The following is a 22,396-nucleotide window of genomic DNA, read 5'->3' as shown; positions in this document are numbered from 1 at the left end:
GACTATAGTTGTGTATGGGTTAGGGTCAGACTATAGTTGTGTATGGGTTAGGGTTAGACTATAGTTGTGTATGGATTAGGGTTAGACTATAGTTGTGTATGGATTAGACTATAGTTGTGTATGGATTAGACTATAGTTGTGTATGGATTAGGGTTAGACTATAGTTGTGTATGGATTAGACTATAGTTGTGTATGGATTAGGGTTAGACTATAGTTGTGTATGGGTTAGACTATAGTTGTGTATGGGTTAGACTATAGTTGTGTATGGGTTAGGGTTAGACTATAGTTGTGTATGGGTTAGGGTTAGACTATAGTTGTGTATGGGTTAGGGTTAGACTACAGTTGTGTATGGGTTAGGGTCAGACCATAGTTGTGTATGGGTTAGGGTTAGACTATAGTTGTGTATGGGTTAGGGTTAGACTATAGTTGTGTATGGATTAGGGTTAGACTATAGTTATGTATGGGTTAGACTATAGTTGTGTATGGGTTAGACTATAGTTGTGTATGGGTTAGACTATAGTTGTGTATGGGTTAGGGTCAGACCATAGTTGTGTATGGGTTAGACTATAGTTGTGTATGGGTTAGACTATAGTTGTGTATGGGTTAGGGTTAGACTATAGTTGTGTATGGGTTAGGGTTAGACTATAGTTGTGTATGGGTTAGGGTTAGACTATAGTTATGTATGGGTTAGGGTCAGACTATAGTTGTGTATGGGTTAGGGTTAGACTATAGTTGTGTATGGGTTAGGGTTAGACTATAGTTGTGTATGGGTTAGGGTTAGACTATAGTTGTGTATGGGTTAGGGTCAGACTATAGTTGTGTATGGGTTAGGGTTAGACTATAGTTGTGTATGGGTTAGGGTCAGACTATAGTTGTGTATGGGTTAGGGTTAGACTATAGTTGTGTATGGGTTAGACTATAGTTGTGTATGGGTTAGACTATAGTTGTGTATGGATTAGACTATAGTTGTGTATGGGTTAGGGTCAGACCATAGTTGTGTATGGGTTAGACTATAGTTGTGTATGGGTTAGACTATAGTTGTGTATGGGTTAGACTATAGTTGTGTATGGGTTAGGGTTAGACTATAGTTGTGTATGGGTTAGGGTTAGACTATAGTTGTGTATGGGTTAGGGTTAGACTATAGTTATGTATGGGTTAGGGTCAGACTATAGTTGTGTATGGGTTAGGGTTAGACTATAGTTGTGTATGGGTTAGGGTTAGACTATAGTTGTGTATGGGTTAGGGTTAGACTATAGTTGTGTATGGGTTAGGGTCAGACTATAGTTGTGTATGGGTTAGGGTTAGACTATAGTTGTGTATGGGTTAGACTATAGTTGTGTATGGGTTAGACTATAGTTGTGTATGGATTAGACTATAGTTGTGTATGGGTTAGACTATAGTTGTGTATGGATTAGACTATAGTTGTGTATGGGTTAGACTATAGTTGTGTATGGGTTAGACTATAGTTGTGTATGGGTTAGACTATAGTTGTGTATGGGTTAGACTATAGTTGTGTATGGATTAGACTATAGTTGTGTATGGGTTAGACTATAGTTGTGTATGGGTTAGACTATAGTTGTGTATGGGTTAGGGTTAGACCATAGTTGTGTATTGGTTAGGGTTAGACTATAGTTGTGTATGGGTTAGGGTTAGACTATAGTTGTGTATGGGTTAGGGTCAGACTATAGTTGTGTATGGGTTAGGGTTAGACTATAGTTGTGTATGGGTTAGGGTTAGACTATAGTTGTGTATGGGTTAGGGTCAGACTATAGTTGTGTATGGGTTAGGGTTAGACTATAGTTGTGTATGGGTTAGGGTCAGACTATAGTTGTGTATGGGTTAGGGTTAGACTATAGTTGTGTATGGGTTAGGGTTAGACTATAGTTGTGTATGGGTTAGGGTTAGACTATAGTTGTGTATGGGTTAGGGTTAGACTATAGTTGTGTATGGGTTAGGGTTAGACTATAGTTGTGTATGGGTTAGGGTCAGACTATAGTTGTGTATGGGTTAGGGTTAGACTATAGTTGTGTATGGGTTAGACTATAGTTGTGTATGGGTTAGGGTTAGACTATAGTTGTGTATGGGTTAGACTATAGTTGTGTATGAGTTAGGGTCAGACTATAGTTGTGTATGGGTTAGGGTTATACCGTAGTTCATGTGTTTTTCTGTCGTAGGTGACAGTGAACGGACAAGACCTTCATACATTCAACCACCGTATTCCAGTCGAGAGAGTCAACGCCCTGCAGATCGGCGGCGACGCTTCCATCCAGACCGTCAACGTCATCGGGGTGAGACTGGAGCAGGGGGGTAGGGTGTAGGGGCAGGGGGTAGGGGGTTGGGGAAGGGGGGTAGGGGGGTAGGAGCAGGGGAAGGGTGTAGGGCAGGGGTGTCAAAGTCAAATGGACGGAGGGCCAAATAAAAAAATCAGCTACAAGACGAGGGCCGGACTGTTCGAATGTTCATTGAAAAATTTTTAAATGACGCATATAGTCTAGTGAACCTAATTGAACCTACTGAAAACCTAACAAATATATTACAATATGATCAGATAAATAAAGCAATATTTTCTTATGGCTCTGTCAGTAATCTTTAATTTTCAACAGACACAAAAGACAAATTTCCTTTATATAAATATCCCCATAACATGAACATTAAATGAAAGAAACCGGTATTCAAGGCACCATCAGTAGACTATATTTTCTATTTTAGCAAAAGTGGGCTAAATTTACTTCAAAGAAAAAACAATAATAGCAATTTTCTATCATCCACTCAACTGAAATATTTTTAAAATATAATTGGATTGAAATACAAAAAAATAAAGTGCAAAAATCTATTAATCAAAAACAACACTTTGTTTAAGGAGAAGTAACATGCAGTGAAAACAAATATTAAATTTTAACTTTTAAACTTGAACTGAGTAAAAACTCTAAATATGTGATTGCACAGTAATGTTCACTTGTTTGAGGTTGAGGGTGATACTTGGTGGTGTCCCATCTTTTCCACAAGTTCATCAATGTTCGGGGTAAGGCTCTGAGCTGAAGAAATCCTCAGAATTGAGTGGAGGTGTTCAGCAGTAAGTCGACTTCTGTGTGATGTTTTGTTCAGGTTCATCAAAGAAAACAGTTGTTCACACAGGTATGTGCTGCCAAACATAGACAACGTTTGAGCAGCCTGGATGCGCAGCTGGGGCATTGTGCCGGGGAGGAAACGGGCGAACTCCGCAGCACCCACTGCCGCATATTTTGCCCTCAGTGCATCATTGCATTGGAGGTCAATCAACTCCATTTGGAGGTTTGGTGGTGAGCTTTCCACGTCAACAGCAAATGGGTTACCGAGCAGTTCCAACCTGCTTTTTTGTGCTTCAAAGTCAGCAAATCGGCGTCGAAAGTCAGCGGCAAGCATACCTATTTTATCAGCCAACTGTGTGCTCGGGAACGCACTGGTAGAGAGCTTCTCTTTCATGGTCTGGCAGCTGGGAAAGTGGCTCAAATTTTCTTTCCGCATCTGCGTCTCCCACAGAGTCAGTTTGGTTTTAAATGCCTTCACTGTACTGTACATATCAGAGATGACACGATCCCGACCCTGCAGCTGCAAGTTTATTGCATTCAGATGACTCGTAATGTCACACAGAAAAGCCATTTCACACAGAAACATTTCGTCTCGGAGTTGTGTTGTGTCTTTCCCTTTGCTGTCCAAGAACAGACAAATCTCCTCACGAAGCTCGAAACATCTTTGAAGCACCTTTCCCTGGCTTAGCCATCGCACCTCTGTGTGATAAGGCAAATCACCATGCTCCGTTTCTAACTCCGTCAGAAATGCCTTGAACTGGCGGTGATTCAAACCTTTGGCTCTGATAAAGTTAACTGTGCGCGTGATGATGCTCATTACATGCTCCATTTTCAAGGCTTTACCGCACAACGCTTCCTGGTGTATGATACAATGATAAGCTGTCAGCTCACCTGTCGCGTTTTCCTCTTGCATCTTTTCCCGTATCTTCGCCACCAGTCCGCTCCTGTGTCCACACATCGCAGGTGCTCCGTCGGTTGTCAAACCCACGAGTTTTTCCCAAGGCAGCTCCATCTCATTTACACATCTTGACACCTCTTCATACAAATCATGCCCCGTAGTTGTGCCATGCATAGGACGTAAAGCCAAAAACTCCTCTGTCACGCTTAGGTTGGAGTCCACTCCGCGGATGAAAATTGACAACTGGGCAATGTCAGAAATGTCGGTGCTCTCATCCACAGCCAAGGAATATGCAATAAAATCTTTTCCCTTTTTCACAAGCTGCTCTTTTAGATTGATGGACAACTGGTCTACTCTCTCGGCAATGGTGTTTCTGCTCAGACTCACATTTAAAAAGAGTTGCCTTTTTTCTGGGCAAACTTCGTCACAAACTTTAATCATGCAGTTTTTGATGAAATCCCCCTCCGTAAATGGCCGGGCTGATTTAGCGATCTCTTCTGCCAAAATAAAACTGGCCTTGACAGCAGCCTGGCCTTGTGATTTGGCTTTTTTGAACAGAGCCTGTCGAGATTTGAGGCCTCGTTTTAATTCCTCTGCCTTTTGTAGCCTTTGTTCCATGTCCATATTCTTGTTTTTGTCCGCGTGTTTCGTTTCATAATGTCGTCTCAGATTATACTCTTTCAGTACCGCCACACTTTCTCCACACAGAAGACACACAGGTTTTCCAGCTACCTTCGTGAACATATACTCCGACTCCCACCTTGTTTGAAACCCCCGGTTCTCAGTATCCACCTTCCGTTTTGCCATTTTTGATGGGTATCTGAAAGTTAATTTTACTGTGATGCTGACGACTGCTGTGCCAATAAATATTGAAATGAAGCAGCCTACTGCTCGGTGCGTCACCTTTGCATTGTGGGAAATGTAGTATTGGTGCGTGTAAAAGATCTGCGGGCTGCCGGCTTGCTGCGGGCCGGTTCTAATAATAAATCAAGATCATCCCAGGGGCCGTAAAAAACCTTCTTGCGGGCCGGATGTGGCCCGCGGGCCTTGACTCTGACATATGTGGTGTAGGGTGTAGGGGCAGGGGGTAGGGGGCAGGGGAAGGGTGTAGGGGCAGGGGGTAGGGTGTAGGGGCAGGGAAAAGGAGCAGGATGGTAGGGGCTTGGGAAGGGGGTAGGGTCAAGGGGTAGGGGCAGTGGAAGGGGGTAGGGGCACAGGGGCTGGGGAAGGGGGGTTGGGGCTGAGGTACGGGCTGTTGCACGGGGGTAGGAGCAGGTGGCTGGGGAAGGGGTAGGGGTAGGGGCTGGAGCAGGGGAAGGGAGTAGGGGCTGGGGTAGGGGTAGGGGCTGGGGTAGGGGAAGGGAGTAGGGGCTGGAGCAGGGGAAGGGAGTAGGGGCTGGGGTAGGGAGAGGGGTAGGGGCTGGGGTAGGGGAAGGGAGTATGGGCTGGGGTAGAGGTAAGGGAGTAGGGGCTGGGATAAGGGAAGGGAGTAGGGGCTGGGGTAGGGAGAGGGAGTAGGGGCCAGGGAAGGGGGTAGGGTCAAGGGGTAGGGGCAGGAGAAGGTGGTAGGGTCAAGGGGTAGGGGAAGGGGGTAGGGTCAAGGGGTAGGGGCACAGGGGCTGTGGAAGGGGGGTTGGGGCTGAGGTAGGGGCTGTTGCACGGGGTTAGGAGCAGGTGGCTGGGGAAGGGGCATTGGTTAGGGGCAGGAGGGTTGGCCCAGGGGCGGGGGGGGGGGGGGGGGGTGCCAGGGAGCAGGGGTTAGGGGCTGGAGAGTTGGCACAGGGTAGGGGAAGGGGTAGGGAGAGGGAGTAGGGGCTGGAGCAGGGGAAGGGGGTAGGGGAAGGGGGTAGAGAAAGGGGGTAGGGGTAGGGGCTGGAGCAGGGGAAGGGAGTAGGGGTAGGGGCTGTAGCAGGGGAAGGGGGTAGGGGTAGGGGCTGGAGCAGGTGTAGGGAGTAGGGGCTGGGGTAGGGGAAGGGAGTAGGGGCTGGGATAGGGGAAGGGAGTAGGGGCTGGGGTAGGGAGAGGGAGTAGGGGCTGGGGTAGGGGAAGGGAGTAGGGGCTGGGGCAGGGGAAGGGAGTAGGGGCTGGGGCAGGGGAAGGGAGTAGGGGCTGGAGCAGGGGAAGGGAGTAGGGGCTGGGGTAGGGAGAGGGAGTAGGGGCTGGGGTAGGGGAAGGGAGTAGGGGCTGGGGTAGGGAGAGGGAGTAGGGGCTGGGGTAGGGGAAGGGAGTAGGGGCTGGGGTAGGGAGAGGGAGTAGGGGCTGGGGTAGGGGAAGGGAGTAGGGGCTGGGGCAGGGGAAGGGAGTAGGGGCTGGGGCAGGGGAAGGGAGTAGGGTCTGGGATAGGGAGAGGGAGTAGGGGCTGGAGTAAGGGCTGGGGTAGGGGCTGGGGTAGGGGAAGGGAGTAGTGGCTGGGGGAGGGGAAGGGAGCAGGGGCTGGGTTAGGGGAAGGGAGTAGGGGCTGGGGTAGGGGGAGGGAGTAGGGGCTGGGATAGGGGAAGGGAGTAGGGGAAGGGAGTAGGGGCTGGAGTAAGGGCTGGGGTAAGGCCTGGGTTAGGGGCTGGAGTAGGGGAAGGGAGTAGGGGCTGGGGTAGGGGAAGGGAGTAGGGGCTGGGGTAGGGGAAGGGAGTAGGGGCTGGGGTAGGGAGAGGGAGTAGGGGCTGGAGCAGGGGAAGGGAGTAGGGGCTGGGGTAGGGGAAGGGAGTAGGGGCTGGGGTAGGGGAAGGGAGTAGGGGCTGGAGCAGGGGAAGGGAGTAGGGGCTAGGTTAGGGGAAGAGAGTAGGTGCTGAGGTAGTGGAAGGGAGTAGGGGCTAGGTTAGGGGAAGAGAGTAGGGGCTGGGGTAGGGGAAGGGAGTAGGGGCTGGAGCAGGGGAAGAGAGTAGGGGCTGGGGTAGGGAGAGGGAGTAGGGGCTGGGGTAGGGAGAGGGAGTAGGGGCTGGGGTAGGGAGAGGGAGTAGAGGCTGGGGTAGGGCAAGGGAGTAGGGGCTGGGGTAGGGGAAGGGAGTAGGGGCTGGGGTAGGGAGAGGGAGTAGGGGCTGGGGTAGGGAGAGGGAGTAGGGGCTGGGGTAGGGGAAGGGAGTAGGGGCTGTTTTAGGGGAAGAGAGTAGGGGCTGGGGTAGTGGAAGGGAGTAGGGGCTGGAGCAGGGGAAGAGAGTAGGGGCTGGGGTAGGGAGAGGGAGTAGGGGCTGGGGTAGGGAGAGGGAGTAGGGGCTGGGGTAGGGGAAGGGAGTAGGGGCTGGGGTAGGGGAAGGGAGTAGGGGCTGGGGTAGGGAGAGGGAGTAGGGGCTGGGGTAGGGAGAGGGAGTAGGGGCTGGGGTAGGGGAAGGGAGTAGGGGCTGTGTTAGGGGCTGGGGTAGGGGCTGAGGTAGGGGAAGGGAGTAGGGGCTGGGGTAGGGGAAGGGAGTAGGGGCTGGAGCAGGGGAAGGGAGTAGGGGCTGGGGTAGGGAGAGGGAGTAGGGGCTGGGGTAGGGGAAGGGAGTAGGGGCTGGGGTAGGGAGAGGGAGTAGGGGCTGGGGTAGGGGAAGGGAGTAGGGGCTGGAGCAGGGGAAACAAACAAAACATAGGATGAGACAGGAGGAAATGAAAAACAAGTGGAATTAATTAATTGTGGGGTAACTGTATATACTGTATATACTCATGAATGCATTTCTTAGTGTGTCATAAACTGACATTTGGTATGTTTTCTACCGTCAACAGGGAGGAAATCCTGCAGGTGATCAAATTGGGGTAAGTTGGTAGGTGGTGTTTCAACAAATACCATTACATGGATTTGGGCGGCAGGGTAGCCTAGTGGTTAGAGTGTAGAGGTGGCAGGTAGCCTAGTGGTTAGAGTGTAGAGGTGGCAGGTAGCCTAGTGGTTAGAGTGTAGAGAAGACAGGGTAGCCTAGTGGTTAGAGTGTAGAGGTGGCAGGGTAGCCTAGTGGTTAGAGTGTAGAGGAGGCAGGTAGCCTAGTGGTTAGAGTGTAGAGGAGGCAGGTAGCCTAGTGGTTAGAGTCTAGAGGCGGCAGGTAGCCTAGTGGTTAGAGTGTAGAGGAGGCAGGGTAGCCTAGTGGTTAGAGTGTAGAGGAGGCAGGGTAGCCTAGTGGTTAGAGTGTAGAGGAGGCAGGGTAGCCTAGTGGTTAGAGTGTAGAGGTGGCAGGGTAGCCTAGTGGTTAGAGTGTAGAGGAGGCAGGGTAGCCTAGTGGTTAGAGTGTAGAGGAGGCAGGGTAGCCTAGTGGTTAGAGTGTAGAGGTGGCAGGGTAGCCTAGTGGTTAGAGTGTAGAGGTGGCAGGGTAGCCTAGTGGTTAGAGTGTAGAGGCGGCAGGGTAGCCTAGTGGTTAGAGTGTAGAGGTGGCAGGGTAGCCTAGTGGTTAGAGTGTAGAGGCGGCAGGGTAGCCTAGTGGTTAGAGTGTAGAGGAGGCAGGGTAGCCTAGTGGTTAGAGTGTAGAGGCGGCAGGTAGCCTAGTGGTTAGAGTGTAGAGGAGGCAGGGTAGCCTAGTGGTTAGAGTGTAGAGGCGGCAGGGTAGCCTAGTGGTTAGAGTGTAGAGGAGGCAGGGTAGCCTAGTGGTTAGAGTGTAGAGGTGGCAGGGTAGCCTAGTGGTTAGAGTGTAGAGGCTGCAGGTAGCCTAGTGGTTAGAGTGTAGAGGTGGCAGGTAGCCTAGTGGTTAGAGTGTAGAGGCTGCAGGTAGCCTAGTGGTTAGAGTGTAGAGGTGGCAGGTAGCCTAGTGGTTAGAGTGTAGAGGTGGCAGGGTAGCCTAGTGGTTAGAGTGTAGAGGTGGCAGGTAGCCTAGTGGTTAGAGTGTAGAGGCGGCAGGGTAGCCTAGTGGTTAGAGCGTAGAGGTGGCAGGGTAGCCTAGTGGTTAGAGTGTAGAGGCTGCAGGTAGCCTAGTGGTTAGAGTGTAGAGGAGGCAGGGTAGCCTAGTGGTTAGAGTGTAGAGGCGGCAGGGTAGCCTAGTGGTTAGAGTGTAGAGGCGGCAGGGTAGCCTAGTGGTTAGAGTGTAGAGGAGGCAGGGTAGCCTAGTGGTTAGAGTGTAGAGGTGGCAGGGTAGCCTAGTGGTTAGAGTGTAGAGGTGGCAGGGTAGCCTAGTGGTTAGAGTGTAGAGGAGGCAGGGTAGCCTAGTGGTTAGAGTGTAGAGGTGGCAGGGTAGCCTAGTGGTTATAGTGTAGAGGCGGCAGGGTAGCCTAGTGGTTAGAGTGTAGAGGAGTCAGGTATCCTAGTGGTTAGAGTGTAGAGGTGGCAGGTAGCCTAGTGGTTAGAGTGTAGAGGAGGTAGGTAGCCTAGTGGTTAGAGTGTAGAGGCGGCAGGGTAGCCTAGTTGTTAGAGTGTAGAGGCGGCAGGGTAACCTAGTGGTTAGAGTGTAGAGGCGGCAGGGTAGCCTAGTGGTTAGAGTGTAGAGGCGGCAGGGTAACCTAGTGGTTAGAGTGTAGAGGCAGCAGGGTAGCCTAGTTGTTAGAGTGTAGAGGTGGCAGGGTAGCCTAGTGGTTAGAGTGTAGAGGAGGCAGGGTAGCCTAGTGGTTAGAGTGTAGAGGCGGCAGGGTAGCCTAGTGGTTAGAGTGTAGAGGAGGCAGGTATCCTAGTGGTTAGAGTGTAGAGGCGGCAGGATAGCCTAGTGGTTAAAGTGTAGAGGCGGCAGGGTAGCCTAGTGGTTAGAGTGTAGAGGAGGCAGGGTAGCCTAGTGGTTAGAGTGTAGAGGTGGCAGGGTAGCCTAGTGGTTAGAGTGTAGAGGTGGCAGGGTAGCCTAGTGGTTAGAGTGTAGAGGAGGCAGGGTAGCCTAGTGGTTAGAGTGTAGAGGTGGCAGGGTAGCCTAGCGGTTATAGTGTAGAGGAGGCAGGTATCCTAGTGGTTAGAGTGTAGAGGTGGCAGGTAGCCTAGTGGTTAGAGTGTAGAGGAGGTAGGTAGCCTAGTGGTTAGAGTGAAGAGGCGGCAGGGTAGCCTAGTTGTTAGAGTGTAGAGGCGGCAGGGTAACCTAGTGGTTAGAGTGTAGAGGCGGCAGGGTAGCCTAGTGGTTAGAGTGTAGAGGCGGCAGGGTAACCTAGTGGTTAGAGTGTAGAGGCGGCAGGGTAGCCTAGTTGTTAGAGTGTAGAGGTGGCAGGGTAGCCTAGTGGTTAGAGTGTAGAGGAGGCAGGGTAGCCTAGTGGTTAGAGTGTAGAGGCGGCAGGGTAGCCTAGTGGTTAGAGTGTAGAGGAGGCAGGTATCCTAGTGGTTAGAGTGTAGAGGCGGCAGGGTAGCCTAGTGGTTAGAGTGTAGAGGCGGCAGGGTAGCCTAGTGGTTAGAGTGTAGAGGCGGCAGGGTAGCCTAGTGGTTAGAGTGTAGAGGCGGCAGGGTAGCCTAGTGGTTAGAGTGTAGAGGAGGCAGGTAGCCTAGTGGTTAGAGTGTAGAGGAGGCAGGGTAGCCTAGTGGTTAGAGTGTAGAGGCGGCAGGTAGCCTAGTGGTTAGAGTGTAGAGGATGCAGGGTAGCCTAGTGGTTAGAGTGTAGAGGTGGCAGGTAGCCTAGTGGTTAGAGTGTAGAGGAGGCAGGGTAGCCTAGTGGTTAGAGTGTAGAGGTGGCAGGTAGCCTAGTGGTTAGAGTGTAGAGGTGGCAGGTATTCTAGTGGTTAGAGTGTAGAGGTGGCAGGGTAGCCTAGTGGTTAGAGTGTAGAGGTGGCAGGTAGCCTAGTGGTTAGAGTGTAGAGGTGGCAGGGTAGCCTAGTGGTTAGAGTGTAGAGGCGGCAGGGTAGCCTAGTGGTTAGAGTGTAGAGGTGGCAGGTAGCCTAGTGGTTAGAGTGTAGAGAAGGCAGGGTAGCCTAGTGGTTAGAGTGTAGAGGCTGCAGGTAGCCTAGTGGTTAGAGTGTAAAGGCTGCAGGTAGCCTAGTGGTTAGAGTGTAGAGGAGGCAGGGTAGCCTAGTGGTTAGAGTGTAGAGGAGGCAGGTAGCCTAGTGGTTAGAGTGTAGAGGAGGCAGGGTAGCCTAGTGGTTAGAGTGTAGAGGTGGCAGGGTAGCCTAGTGGTTAGAGTGTAGAGGTGGCAGGTAGCCTAGTGGTTAGAGTGTAGAGGCTGCAGGTAGCCTAGTGGTTAGAGTGTAGAGGAGGCAGGTAGCCTAGTGGTTAGAGTGTGGAGGCGGCAGGGTAGCCTAGTGGTTAGAGTGTAGAGGAGGCAGGGTAGCCTAGTGGTTAGAGTGTAGAGGCTGCAGGGTAGCCTAGTGGTTAGAGTGTAGAGGCGGCAGGGTAGCCTAGTGGTTAGAGCGTAGAGGTGGCAGGGTAGCCTAGTGGTTAGAGTGTAGAGGCTGCAGGTAGCCTAGTGGTTAGAGTGTAGAGGTGGCAGGTAGCCTAGTGGTTAGAGTGTAGAGGAGGCAGGTAGGCAGGGGGATCCGTACATTTAGACAGCGATGTTAGATATTTGCCTGATTCGGTGCTCACAAAAACAAAAAGACTACCTCACATTGGGATTGAACCCACAACCCTCTGAACTTTAGCTCACAGCTCCACTTGGCGCTGACATCAACTCCAGAGCAAGCCGCTACCTTACTTCATAGTAATGTTGTTGTTTATGTTTAACCCTAGCCCTAAACCTTAACCACTTTGAAATGAATTAAATAAAAAAAATAGACGTTTGTCCGTACCACTTCAGATTTCGACATTAGACAGTGATATCTTGTCGTATCAGGGTGGATCCCCAGGTGATCAGGGTGGATCCCCAGGTGATCAGGGTGGATCCCCAGGTGATCAGGGTGGATCCCCAGGGGACATGGGTGTAGGTCTGATCAGGGTGGATCCCCAGGTGATCAGGGTGGATCCCCAGGTGATCAGGGTGGATCCCCAGGGGACAAGGGTGGATCCCCAGGGGACATGGGTGTAGGTCTGATCAGGGTGGATCCCCAGGTGATCAGGGTGGATCCCCAGGTGATCAGGGTGGATCCTCAGGTGACATGGGTGTAGGTCTGATCAGGGTGGATCCCCTAGTGATCAGGGTGGATCCCCAGGTGATCAGGGTGGATCCCCAGGTGATCAGGGTGTAGGTCTGACTTCAAAAGAGGCTACTGATGGCCGTTCTCTGACACTCCCCTGTTCACAGGGAAACCTACCGGTCATGGATGGACAGCCAATATTCAAACCTGTAAGTAACATCTCTGTGAGTCAGGATGGATTTGTTTTGTCCAAAGTATACGTACATACAGTATACACTACATGGTGTCAGTGAACTGACTCCTGTCCTATGTGTATCAGCCTGTCCCGTACACCATCGTGATTCCAGGAGGGATGTCTACGAAGAAGACCATCGTCATCAGAGGCATGGTACCTCTAGGAGCAAACAGGTCTGTAGTACCCTAACCCCTATACCCTAACCCCTATACCCTAACCCCTATACTCTATCCCCTAACCTCTATACCCTAACCCCTATACTCTAACCCCTATCCCCTATCCCCTAACCTCTATACCCTAACCCCATTACCCTATCCCCTAACCCCTATCCCCTAACCCCTATACCCTAACCCCTATATCCTATCCCCTAACCTCTATACCCTAACCCCATTACCCTATCCCCTAACCTCTATACCCTAACCCCATTACCCTATCCCCTAACTTCTATACCCTAACCCCATTACCCTATCCCCTAACCTCTATCCCCTAACCCCTATACCCTAACCCCATTACCCTATCCCCTAACCTCTATACCCTAACCCCATTACCCTATCCCCTAACCTCTATACCCTAACCCCATTACCCTATCCCCTAACCTCTATCCCCTAACCCCTATACCCTAACCCCATTACCCTATACCCTAACCTCTATACCCTAACCCCATTACCCTATCCCCTAACCTCTATACCCTAACCACATTACCCTATCCCCTAACCTCTATACCCTAACCCCTATACTCTAACCCCTATCCCCTAACCTCTAACCCCTATACCCTAACCCCATTACCCTATCCCCTATACCCTAACCCCTATACTCTAACCCCTATCCCCTAACCCCTATACCCTAACCCCATTACCCTATCCCCTATCCCCTATCCCCTAACCCCTATACTCTAATCCCTAGCCCCTATCCCCTAACTCCATTACCCTAACCCCTATACCCTAACCCCATTACCCTATCCCTTAACCCCTATCCCCTAACCCCTATCCCTTAACCCCTATCCCCTAACCCCTAACCCCTATACTCTAACCCCTATACCCTAACCCCATTACCCTATCCCTTATACCCTAACCCCATTACACTATCCCCTATCCCCTAACGGTGGTGGTCACCATTTAACATACTGTGTGTGTGTGTGTGTGTGTGTGTGTGTGTGTGTGTGTGTGTGTGTGTGTGTGTGTGTGTGTGTGTGTGTGTGTGTGTGTGTGTGTGTAGTGTGTGTAGTGTGTGTGTGTAGTGTGTGTGTGTTTTACCAGAAGGCCTCACAAGTAAATTAAATCAAGGAAAAATCGGACAAGTGGGTACATTTTGCCAGTCCCCTCGAGGAAAAATGCTATTTTAGGGTTAGAATTAATATTAGGGTTAGGAGTTAGGGTTATGTTAAGGTTGGGTTAGGGTTAAGGTTAGATTTAGGGGTTAGGGGAAATCGGATTTTGGATGGGAATCAATTCTTTGGTCCCAACAAGGATAGCTTTACAAAATGTTCCTTTTTTTTAGTCAACGATCTACACAAAATACACTGTAATGTCAAAGTGGAAGAAACATTCTAACATTTAAAAATGTTTTATGGACAATTAAACACTAAAATACACAGAGTATACAAACTACAAAGCATTGACAACATCTGTGCTTACCATGACATAGACTGACCAGGTGAATCCAGGTGTAAGCTAGGATCAGCATGAATAACTGTGGTTGGGGTTCTGTGTGTAAGCTAGGATCAGCATGAATAACTGTGGTTGGGGTTCTGTGTGTTGCAGGATCAGCATGAATAACTGTGGTTGGGGTTCTGTGTGTTGCAGGATCAGCATGAATAACTGTGGTTGGGGTTCTGTGTGTTGCAGGGTAAACATGAATAACTGTGGTTGGGGTTCTGTGTGTAAGCTTGGATCAGCATGAATAACTGTGGTTGGGGTTCTCTGTGTTGCAGGATCAGCATGAATAACTGTGGTTGGGGTTCTGTGTGTTGCAGGATCAGCATGAATAACTGTGGTTGGGGTTCTGTATGTTGCAGGATACGCATGAATAACTGTGTGGGTGGGGTTCTGTGTGTTGCAGGATCAGCATGAATAACTGTGGTTGGGGTTCTGTGTGTTGCAGGATCAGCATGAATAACTCTGTGGTTGGGGTTCTGTGTGTTGCAGGATCAGCATGAATAACTGTGGTTGGGGTTCTGTGTGTTGCAGGGTTAGCATGAATAACTGTGGTTTGGGTTCTGTGTGTTGCAGGATCAGCATGAATAACTGTGTGGGTGGGGTTCTGTGTGTTGCAGGATCAGCATGAATAACTCTGTGGTTGGGGTTCTGTGTGTTGCAGGATCAGCATGAATAACTGTGGTTGGGGTTCTGTGTGTTGCAGGGTCAGCATGAATAACTGTGGTTGGGGTTCTGTGTGTTGCAGGATCAGCATGAATAACTGTGTGGGTGGGGTTCTGTGTGTTGCAGGATCAGCATGAATAACTGTGGTTGGGGTTCTGTGTGTTGCAGGGTCAACATGAATAACTCTGTGGTTGGGGTTCTGTGTGTTGCAGGGTAAACATGAATAACTCTGTGGTTGGGGTTCTGTGTGTTGCAGGATCAGCATGAATAACTCTGTGGTTGGGGTTCTGTGTGTTGCAGGATCAGCATGAATAACTGTAGTTGGGGGTTCTGTGTGTTGCAGGATCAGCATGAATAACTCTGTGGTTGGGGTTCTGTGTGTTGCAGGATCAGCATGAATAACTGTGTGGGTGGGGTTCTGTGTGTTGCAGGATCAGCATGAATAACTGTGTGGGTGGGGTTCTGTGTGTTGCAGGATCAGCACGAATAACTGTGGTTGGGGTTCTGTGTGTTGCAGGGTCAACATGAATAACTCTGTGGTTGGGGTTCTGTGTGTTGCAGGGTCAACATGAATAACTCTGTGGTTGGGGTTCTGTGTGTTGCAGGGTCAACATGAATAACTATGTGGTTGGGGTTCTGTGTGTTGCAGGATCAGCATGAATAACTCTGTGGTTGGGGTTCTGTGTGTTGCAGGATCAGCATGAATAACTGTGGTTGGGGTTCTGTGTGTTGCAGGATCAGCATGAATAACTGTGGTTGGGGTTCTGTGTGTTGCAGGGTCAGCATGAATAACTGTGGTTGGGGTTCTGTGTGTTGCAGGATCAGCATGAATAACTGTGTGGGTGGGGTTCTGTGTGTTGCAGGATCAGCATGAATAACTGTGTGGGTGGGGTTCTGTGTGTTGCAGGATCAGCATGAATAACTGTGGTTGGGGTTCTGTGTGTTGCAGGGTCAACATGAATAACTCTGTGGTTGGGGTTCTGTGTGTTGCAGGGTAAACATGAATAACTCTGTGGTTGGGGTTCTGTGTGTTGCAGGATCAGCATGAATAACTCTGTGGTTGGGGTTCTGTGTGTTGCAGGATCAGCATGAATAACTGTGGTTGGGGGTTCTGTGTGTTGCAGGATCAGCATGAATAACTCTGTGGTTGGGGTTCTGTGTGTTGCAGGATCAGCATGAATAACTGTGTGGGTGGGGTTCTGTGTGTTGCAGGATCAGCATGAATAACTGTGTGGGTGGGGTTCTGTGTGTTGCAGGATCAGCACGAATAACTGTGGTTGGGGTTCTGTGTGTTGCAGGGTCAACATGAATAACTCTGTGGTTGGGGTTCTGTGTGTTGCAGGGTCAACATGAATAACTCTGTGGTTGGGGTTCTGTGTGTTGCAGGGTCAACATGAATAACTATGTGGTTGGGGTTCTGTGTGTTGCAGGATCAGCATGAATAACTCTGTGGTTGGGGTTCTGTGTGTTGCAGGATCAGCATGAATAACTGTGGTTGGGGTTCTGTGTGTTGCAGGATCAGCATGAATAACTGTGGTTGGGGTTCTGTGTGTTGCAGGGTCAGCATGAATAACTGTGGTTGGGGTTCTGTGTGTTGCAGGATCAGCATGAATAACTGTGTGGGTGGGGTTCTGTGTGTTGCAGGATCAGCATGAATAACTGTGGTTGGGGTTCTGTGTGTTGCAGGGTCAACATGAATAACTCTGTGGTTGGGGTTCTGTGTGTTGCAGGGTAAACATGAATAACTCTGTGGTTGGGGTTCTGTGTGTTGCAGGATCAGCATGAATAACTCTGTGGTTGGGGTTCTGTGTGTTGCAGGATCAGCATGAATAACTGTGGTTGGGGGTTCTGTGTGTTGCAGGATCAGCATGAATAACTCTGTGGTTGGGGTTCTGTGTGTTGCAGGATCAGCATGAATAACTGTGTGGTTGGGGTTCTGTGTGTTGCAGGATCAGCATGAATAACTGTGTGGGTGGGGTTCTGTGTGTTGCAGGATCAGCACGAATAACTGTGGTTGGGGTTCTGTGTGTTGCAGGGTCAACATGAATAACTCTGTGGTTGGGGTTCTGTGTGTTGCAGGGTCAACATGAATAACTCTGTGGTTGGGGTTCTGTGTGTTGCAGGGTCAACATGAATAACTATGTGGTTGGGGTTCTGTGTGTTGCAGGATCAGCATGAATAACTCTGTGGTTGGGGTTCTGTGTGTTGCAGGATCAGCATGAATAACTGTGGTTGGGGTTCTGTGTGTTGCAGGATCAGCATGAATAACTCTGTGGTTGGGGTTCTGTGTGTTGCAGGATCAGCATGAATAACTGTGTGGTTGGGGTTCTGTGTGTTGCAGGATCAGCATGAATAACTGTGTGGGTGGGGTTCTGTGTGTTGCAGGATCAGCATGAATAACTGTGGTTGGGGTTCTGTGTGTTGCAGGGTCAACATGAATAACTCTGTGGTTGGGGTTCTGTGTGTTGCAGGGTCAACATGAATAACTCTGTGGTTGGGGTTCTGTGTGTTGCAGGATCAGCATGAATAACTGTGGTTGGGGTTCTGTGTGTTGCAGGATCAGCATGAATAACTCTGTGGTTGGGGTTCTGTGTGTTGCAGGATCAGCATGAATAACTGTGGTTGGGGTTCTGTGTGTTGCAGGATCAGCATGAATAACTGTGTGGTTGGGGTTCTGTGTGTTGCAGGATCAGCATGAATAACTGTGTGGTTGGGGTTCTGTGTGTTGCAGGATCAGCATGAATAACTGTGGTTGGGGTTCTGTGTGTTGCAGGATCAGCATGAATAACTCTGTGGTTGGGGTTCTGTGTGTTGCAGGATCAGCATGTATAACTCTGTGGTTGGGGTTCTGTGTGTTGCAGGATCAGCATGAATAACTCTGTGGTTGGGGTTCTGTGTGTTGCAGGATCAGCATGAATAACTCTGTGGTTGGGGTTCTGTGTGTTGCAGGGTCAACATGAATAACTCTGTGGTTGGGGTTCTGTGTGTTGCAGGGTCAGCATGAATAACTGTGGTTGGGGTTCTGTGTGTTGCAGGGTCAGCATGAATAACTGTGGTTGGGGTTCTGTGTGTTGCAGGGTCAGCATGAATAACTGTGGTTGGGGTTCTGTGTGTTGCAGGATCAGCATGAATAACTGTGGTTGGGGTTCTGTGTGTTGCAGGTTCTCGATTAACTTCAAAGTGGGCAGCTCAGGGGACATAGCGTTCCACCTAAACCCTCGTGTGCAGGAGAGAGAGCTGGTGAGAAACAGTTTTATCGGTGGGAGCTGGGAGACGGAGGAGAGAGAGATCAGCATCAACCCCTTCCTGGAGGGACAGTACTTTGACGTGAGTAAACAAGGAACAGGTCTGTGTCAAGAATATTACCCTATTCCCTATATAGTGCACTACTTTATACCATAGCCCTATAGAACCCTATTCCCTACATAGTGCACTACTTTATACCAGAGCCCTATAGAACCCTATTCCCTACAGAGTGCACTACTTTTGACTAGGGCCCTATAGAACCCTATTCCCTACATAGTGCACTACTTTAGACCAGAGCCCTATAGAACCCTATTCCCTACATAGTGCACTACTTTAGACCAGAGCCCTATAGAACCCTATTCCCTACATAGTGCACTACGTTTGACTAGGGCCCTATAGAACCCTATTCCCTACATAGTGCACTACTTTAGACCAGAGCCCTATAGAACCCTATTCCCTACATAGTGCACTACGTTTGACTAGGGCCCTATAGAACCCTATTCCCTACATAGTGCACTACTTTAGACCAGAGCCCTATAGAACCCTATTCCCTACATAGTGCACTACGTTTGACTAGGGCCCTATAGAACCCTATTCCCTACATAGTGCACTACTTTAGACCAGAGCCCTATAGAACCCTATTCCCTACATAGTGCACCACTTTAGACCAGAGCCCTATAGAACCCTATTCCCTATATAGTGCACTACTTTTGACTAGGGCCCTATAGAACCCTATATAGTGCACTACTTTTGACTAGGGCCCTATAGAACCCTATTCCCTATATAGTAGTAGACTGGCAGATCTGGAAGAGTCTAGTAGACTGGCAGATCTGGAAGAGTCTGGTTGACTGGCAGCTCTGGCTGCTCCATGCTGACTGGCAGCTCTGGCTGCTCCATGCTGACTGGCGGCTCTGGCTGCTCCATGCTGACTGGCGGCCCTGGCTGCTCCATGCTGACTGGCGGCCCTGGCTGCTCCATGCTGACTGGCGGCTCTGGCTGCTCCATGCTGACTGGCGGCCCTGGCTGCTCCATGCTGACTGGCGGCTCTGGCTGCTCCATGCTGACTGGCGGCTCTGGCTGCTCCATGCTGACTGGCGGCTCTGGCTGCTCCATGCTGACTGGCGGCTCTGGCTGCTCCATGCTGACTGGCGGCTCTGGCTGCTCCATGCTGACTGGCGGCTCTGGCTGCTCCATGCTGACTGGCGGCTCTGGCTGCTCCATGCTGACTGGCGGCTCTGGCTGCTCCATGCTGACTGGCGGCTCTGGCTGCTCCTTGCAGACTGGCAGCTTTGGCGGCATCCTGCAGACTGGCAGCTCCTTGCAGACTGGCAGCTCCTTTCAGACTGGCAGCTCCTTTCAGACTGGCAGCTCCTTGCAGACTGGCAGTTCTGAACAGGCGGGAGACTCCGGCAGCGCTGGAGAGGAGGAAGGCTCCGGCAGCGCTGGACAGGCGAGGCGCACTGTAGGCCTGATGCGTGGTGCTGGAACTGGTGGTACTGGGCTGAGGACACGCACAGGAAGCCTGGTGCGGGGAGCTGCTACCGGAGGGCTGGGGTGTAGAGGTGGTACTGGAAAGACCGGACCGTGCAGGCGCACTGGAGCTCTTGAGCACCGAGCCTGCCCAACCTTACCTGGTTGACCGCTCACGGTCGCCCTGCCAGTGCGGCGAGGTGGAATAGCCCGCACTGGGCTATGCAGGAGAACCGGAGACACCGAGCGCAAGGCTGGTGCCATGTAAGCCGGCCCAAGGAGACGCACTGGGGACCAGATGCGTAGAGCCGGCTTCATGGCATTAGGCTCGACGCTCAATCTAGCCCGGCCGACACGCGGAGCTGGAATATACAGCACCGGGCTATGCACCCGCACTGGAGACACCATGCGCACCACTGCATAACACGGTGCCTGTCCGGTCTCTCTAGCCCCCCGGTAAGCACAGGGAGTCTGCCTAGGTCTCCTACCTGGCGTAGCCATACTCCCTGTTAGCCCCCCCCCAATACATTTTTGGGGCTGACTCTCAGGCTTCCATCCGCGTCGCCGTGCTGCCTCCTCATACCAGCGCCTCTCTGCTTTCGCCGCCTCCAGTTCCTCTTTGGGGCGGCGATATTCTCCAGGCTGTGCCCAGGGTCCTTTACCGTCCAAATCGTCCTCCCAAGTCCATTTCTCCAAGTAATGCAGCCTCTCCCACTGCTGCAGCTGCTCCTGCCTCTGTTCCTTCTCCTGCTGCTGCTGCCTGTTGACACACCGCTTGGTCCTTTTGTGGTGGGTGATTCTGTCACGGTTTTCTAGGTGAGAAGGAGAGTCGGACCAAAATGCAGCGTGTAGATTGCAATCCATGTTTAATGAAGAAACACACTAAACACAAACACTACCAAAACAATAAACGTAACGAAAACCGAAACAGCCCATACTTGTGTAAACTAACACAGAACAAGGACATCAAGACACTAAGGACAATCACCCACGACAAACTCAAAGAATATGGCTGCCTAAATATGGTTCCCAGTCAGAGACAACGATAAACACCAGCCTCTGATTGAGAACCACTCCAGACAGCCATAGAGTTTGCTAGATCACCCCACTAGCTACAATCCCAATACATACACACCAAAACCCCAAGACAAAACACACCACAATACAAAAACCCCATGCCACACCCTGGCCTGACCCAATACATGAAGAAAAACACAAAATACTTAGACCAGGGCGTGACAGATGGCGTATCGCTACAGAATGCTGTGGTAGCCATGCTGGTTAAGTGTGCCTTGATTTCTAAGTAAATCACAGACAGTGTCGCCAGCAAAGCACCCTCACACCATCACACCTCCTCCTCCATGCTTCACGATGGGAACCACACATGTGGAGATCATCCTTTCACCTACTCTGCATCTCACAAAGACACAGCGGTTGGAATCAAAAATCTCAAATTTGGACTCATCAGACCAAAGGACAGATTTCCACCAATCTAATGTCCATTACTCATGTTTCTTAGCCCAAGCAAGTCTCTTCTTATTATTGGTGGCCCTTAGTAGTGGTTTCTTTGCAGCAATTCGACCATAAAGGCCTGATTCACCTAGTCTCCTCTGAACAGTTGATTTTGAGATGTCTCTGTAACTTGAACTCTGTGATGCATTTATTTGGGCTGCAATTTCTGAGGCTGGTAACTCTAATGAACAAATCAAATCAAATTGTATTTGTCACATGCACCGAATACAACAGGTGTAGTAGACCTTACAGTGAAATGCTGAATACAACAGGTGTAGTAGACCTTAGTGAAATGCTGAATACAACAGGTGTAGTAGACCTTACAGTGAAATGCTGAATACAACAGGTGTAGTAGACCTCACAGTGAAATGCTGAATACAACAGGTGTAGTAGACCTCACAGTGAAATGCTGAATACAACAGGTGTAGTAGACCTCACAGTGAAATGCTGAATACAACAGGTGTATTAGACCTCACAGTGAAATGCTGAATACAACAGGTGTAGTAGAGCTCACAGTGAAATGCTGAATACAACAGGTGTAGTAGACCTTACAGTGAAATGCTGAATACAACAGGTGTAGTAGACCTCACAGTGAAATGCTGAATACAACAGGTGTAGTAGACCTTACCCTGAAATGCCAAATACAACAGGTGTAGTAGACCTTACTCTGAAATGCCGAATACAACAGGTGTAGTAGACCTCACAGTGAAATGCTGAATACAACAGGTGTAGTAGACCTCACAGTGAAATGCTGAATACAACAGGTGTAGTAGACCTCACAGTGAAATGCTGAATACAACAGGTGTATTAGACCTCACAGTGAAATGCTGAATACAACAGGTGTAGTAGAGCTCACAGTGAAATGCTGAATACAACAGGTGTAGTAGACCTTACAGTGAAATGCTGAATACAACAGGTGTAGTAGACCTCACAGTGAAATGCTGAATACAACAGGTGTAGTAGACCTTACCCTGAAATGCCAAATACAACAGGTGTAGTAGACCTTACCCTGAAATGCCGAATACAACAGGTGTAGTAGACCTTACTCTGAAATGCCGAATACAACAGGTGTAGTAGACCTTACCCTGAAATGCCGAATACAACAGGTGTAGTAGACCTTACCCTGAAATGCCGAATACAACAGGTGTAGTAGACCTTACCCTGAAATGTTTACTTACAAGCCCTTAGTCAACAATGCAGTTCAAGAAATAGAATTAAGAAAATATTTACTAAATAAACGAAAGTTTTTTTTTTTTTAATCAATCACAAATCAAATCAAACCAAATTTTATTTGTCACATACACATGGTTAGCAGATATTAATGCGAGTGTAGCGAAATGCTTGTGCTTTTAGTTCCGACAATGCAGTAATAATCAACAAGTAATCTAGCTAACAATTCCACAACTACTACCTTATAGACACAAGTGTAAGGGGATAAAGAATATGTACATAAAGATATATGAATGAGTGATGGTACAGAACGGCATAGGCAAGATACAGTAGATGGTATTGAGTACAGTATATACATATGAGATGAGTAATGTAGGGTATGTAAACAAAGTGGCATAGTTTAAAGTGGCTAGTGATACATGTATTACATAAAGATGCAGTAGATGATATAGAGTACAGTATATACATATGAGATGAGTAATGTAGGGTATGTAAACATTATATTAAGTAGCATTGTTTAAAGTGGCTAGTGATACATTTTTTTCATACATTTTTACATTATTAAAGTGGCTGGAGTTGAGTCAGTGAGTTGGCAGCAGCCACTCAATGTTAGTGGTGGCTG

General features: G+C 49.5%; 1 protein-coding gene across 2 annotated transcripts in view; it reads left to right on the top strand.

Moving 5' to 3' along the window:
• Positions 1 to 22,396, top strand: part of LOC118944071 (galectin-4-like) — a 42,120-nt gene that overhangs the window by 17,325 nt on the left and 2,399 nt on the right. Inside the window, exons 4-8 of one of the 2 annotated variants that reach the window (XM_036961778.1) lie at positions 2,175 to 2,288; positions 7,660 to 7,689; positions 11,991 to 12,032; positions 12,143 to 12,231; positions 17,538 to 17,703. In XM_036961778.1, coding sequence (XP_036817673.1) covers positions 2,175 to 2,288; positions 7,660 to 7,689; positions 11,991 to 12,032; positions 12,143 to 12,231; positions 17,538 to 17,703 — 441 coding nt within the window. Of the gene's footprint in view, positions 1 to 2,174; positions 2,289 to 7,659; positions 7,690 to 11,990; positions 12,033 to 12,142; positions 12,232 to 17,537; positions 17,723 to 22,396 lie in introns of both variants that reach the window. The other variant, XM_036961780.1, reaches the window with a different exon arrangement.

The sequence above is a fragment of the Oncorhynchus mykiss genome, chromosome 24 (assembly GCF_013265735.2).
Source record: "Oncorhynchus mykiss isolate Arlee chromosome 24, USDA_OmykA_1.1, whole genome shotgun sequence".
Lineage (NCBI taxonomy): Eukaryota > Metazoa > Chordata > Actinopteri > Salmoniformes > Salmonidae > Oncorhynchus > Oncorhynchus mykiss.
Note: the sequence above shows the minus strand (reverse complement) of the source record. Positions and strands in the feature narration are given on the sequence as shown.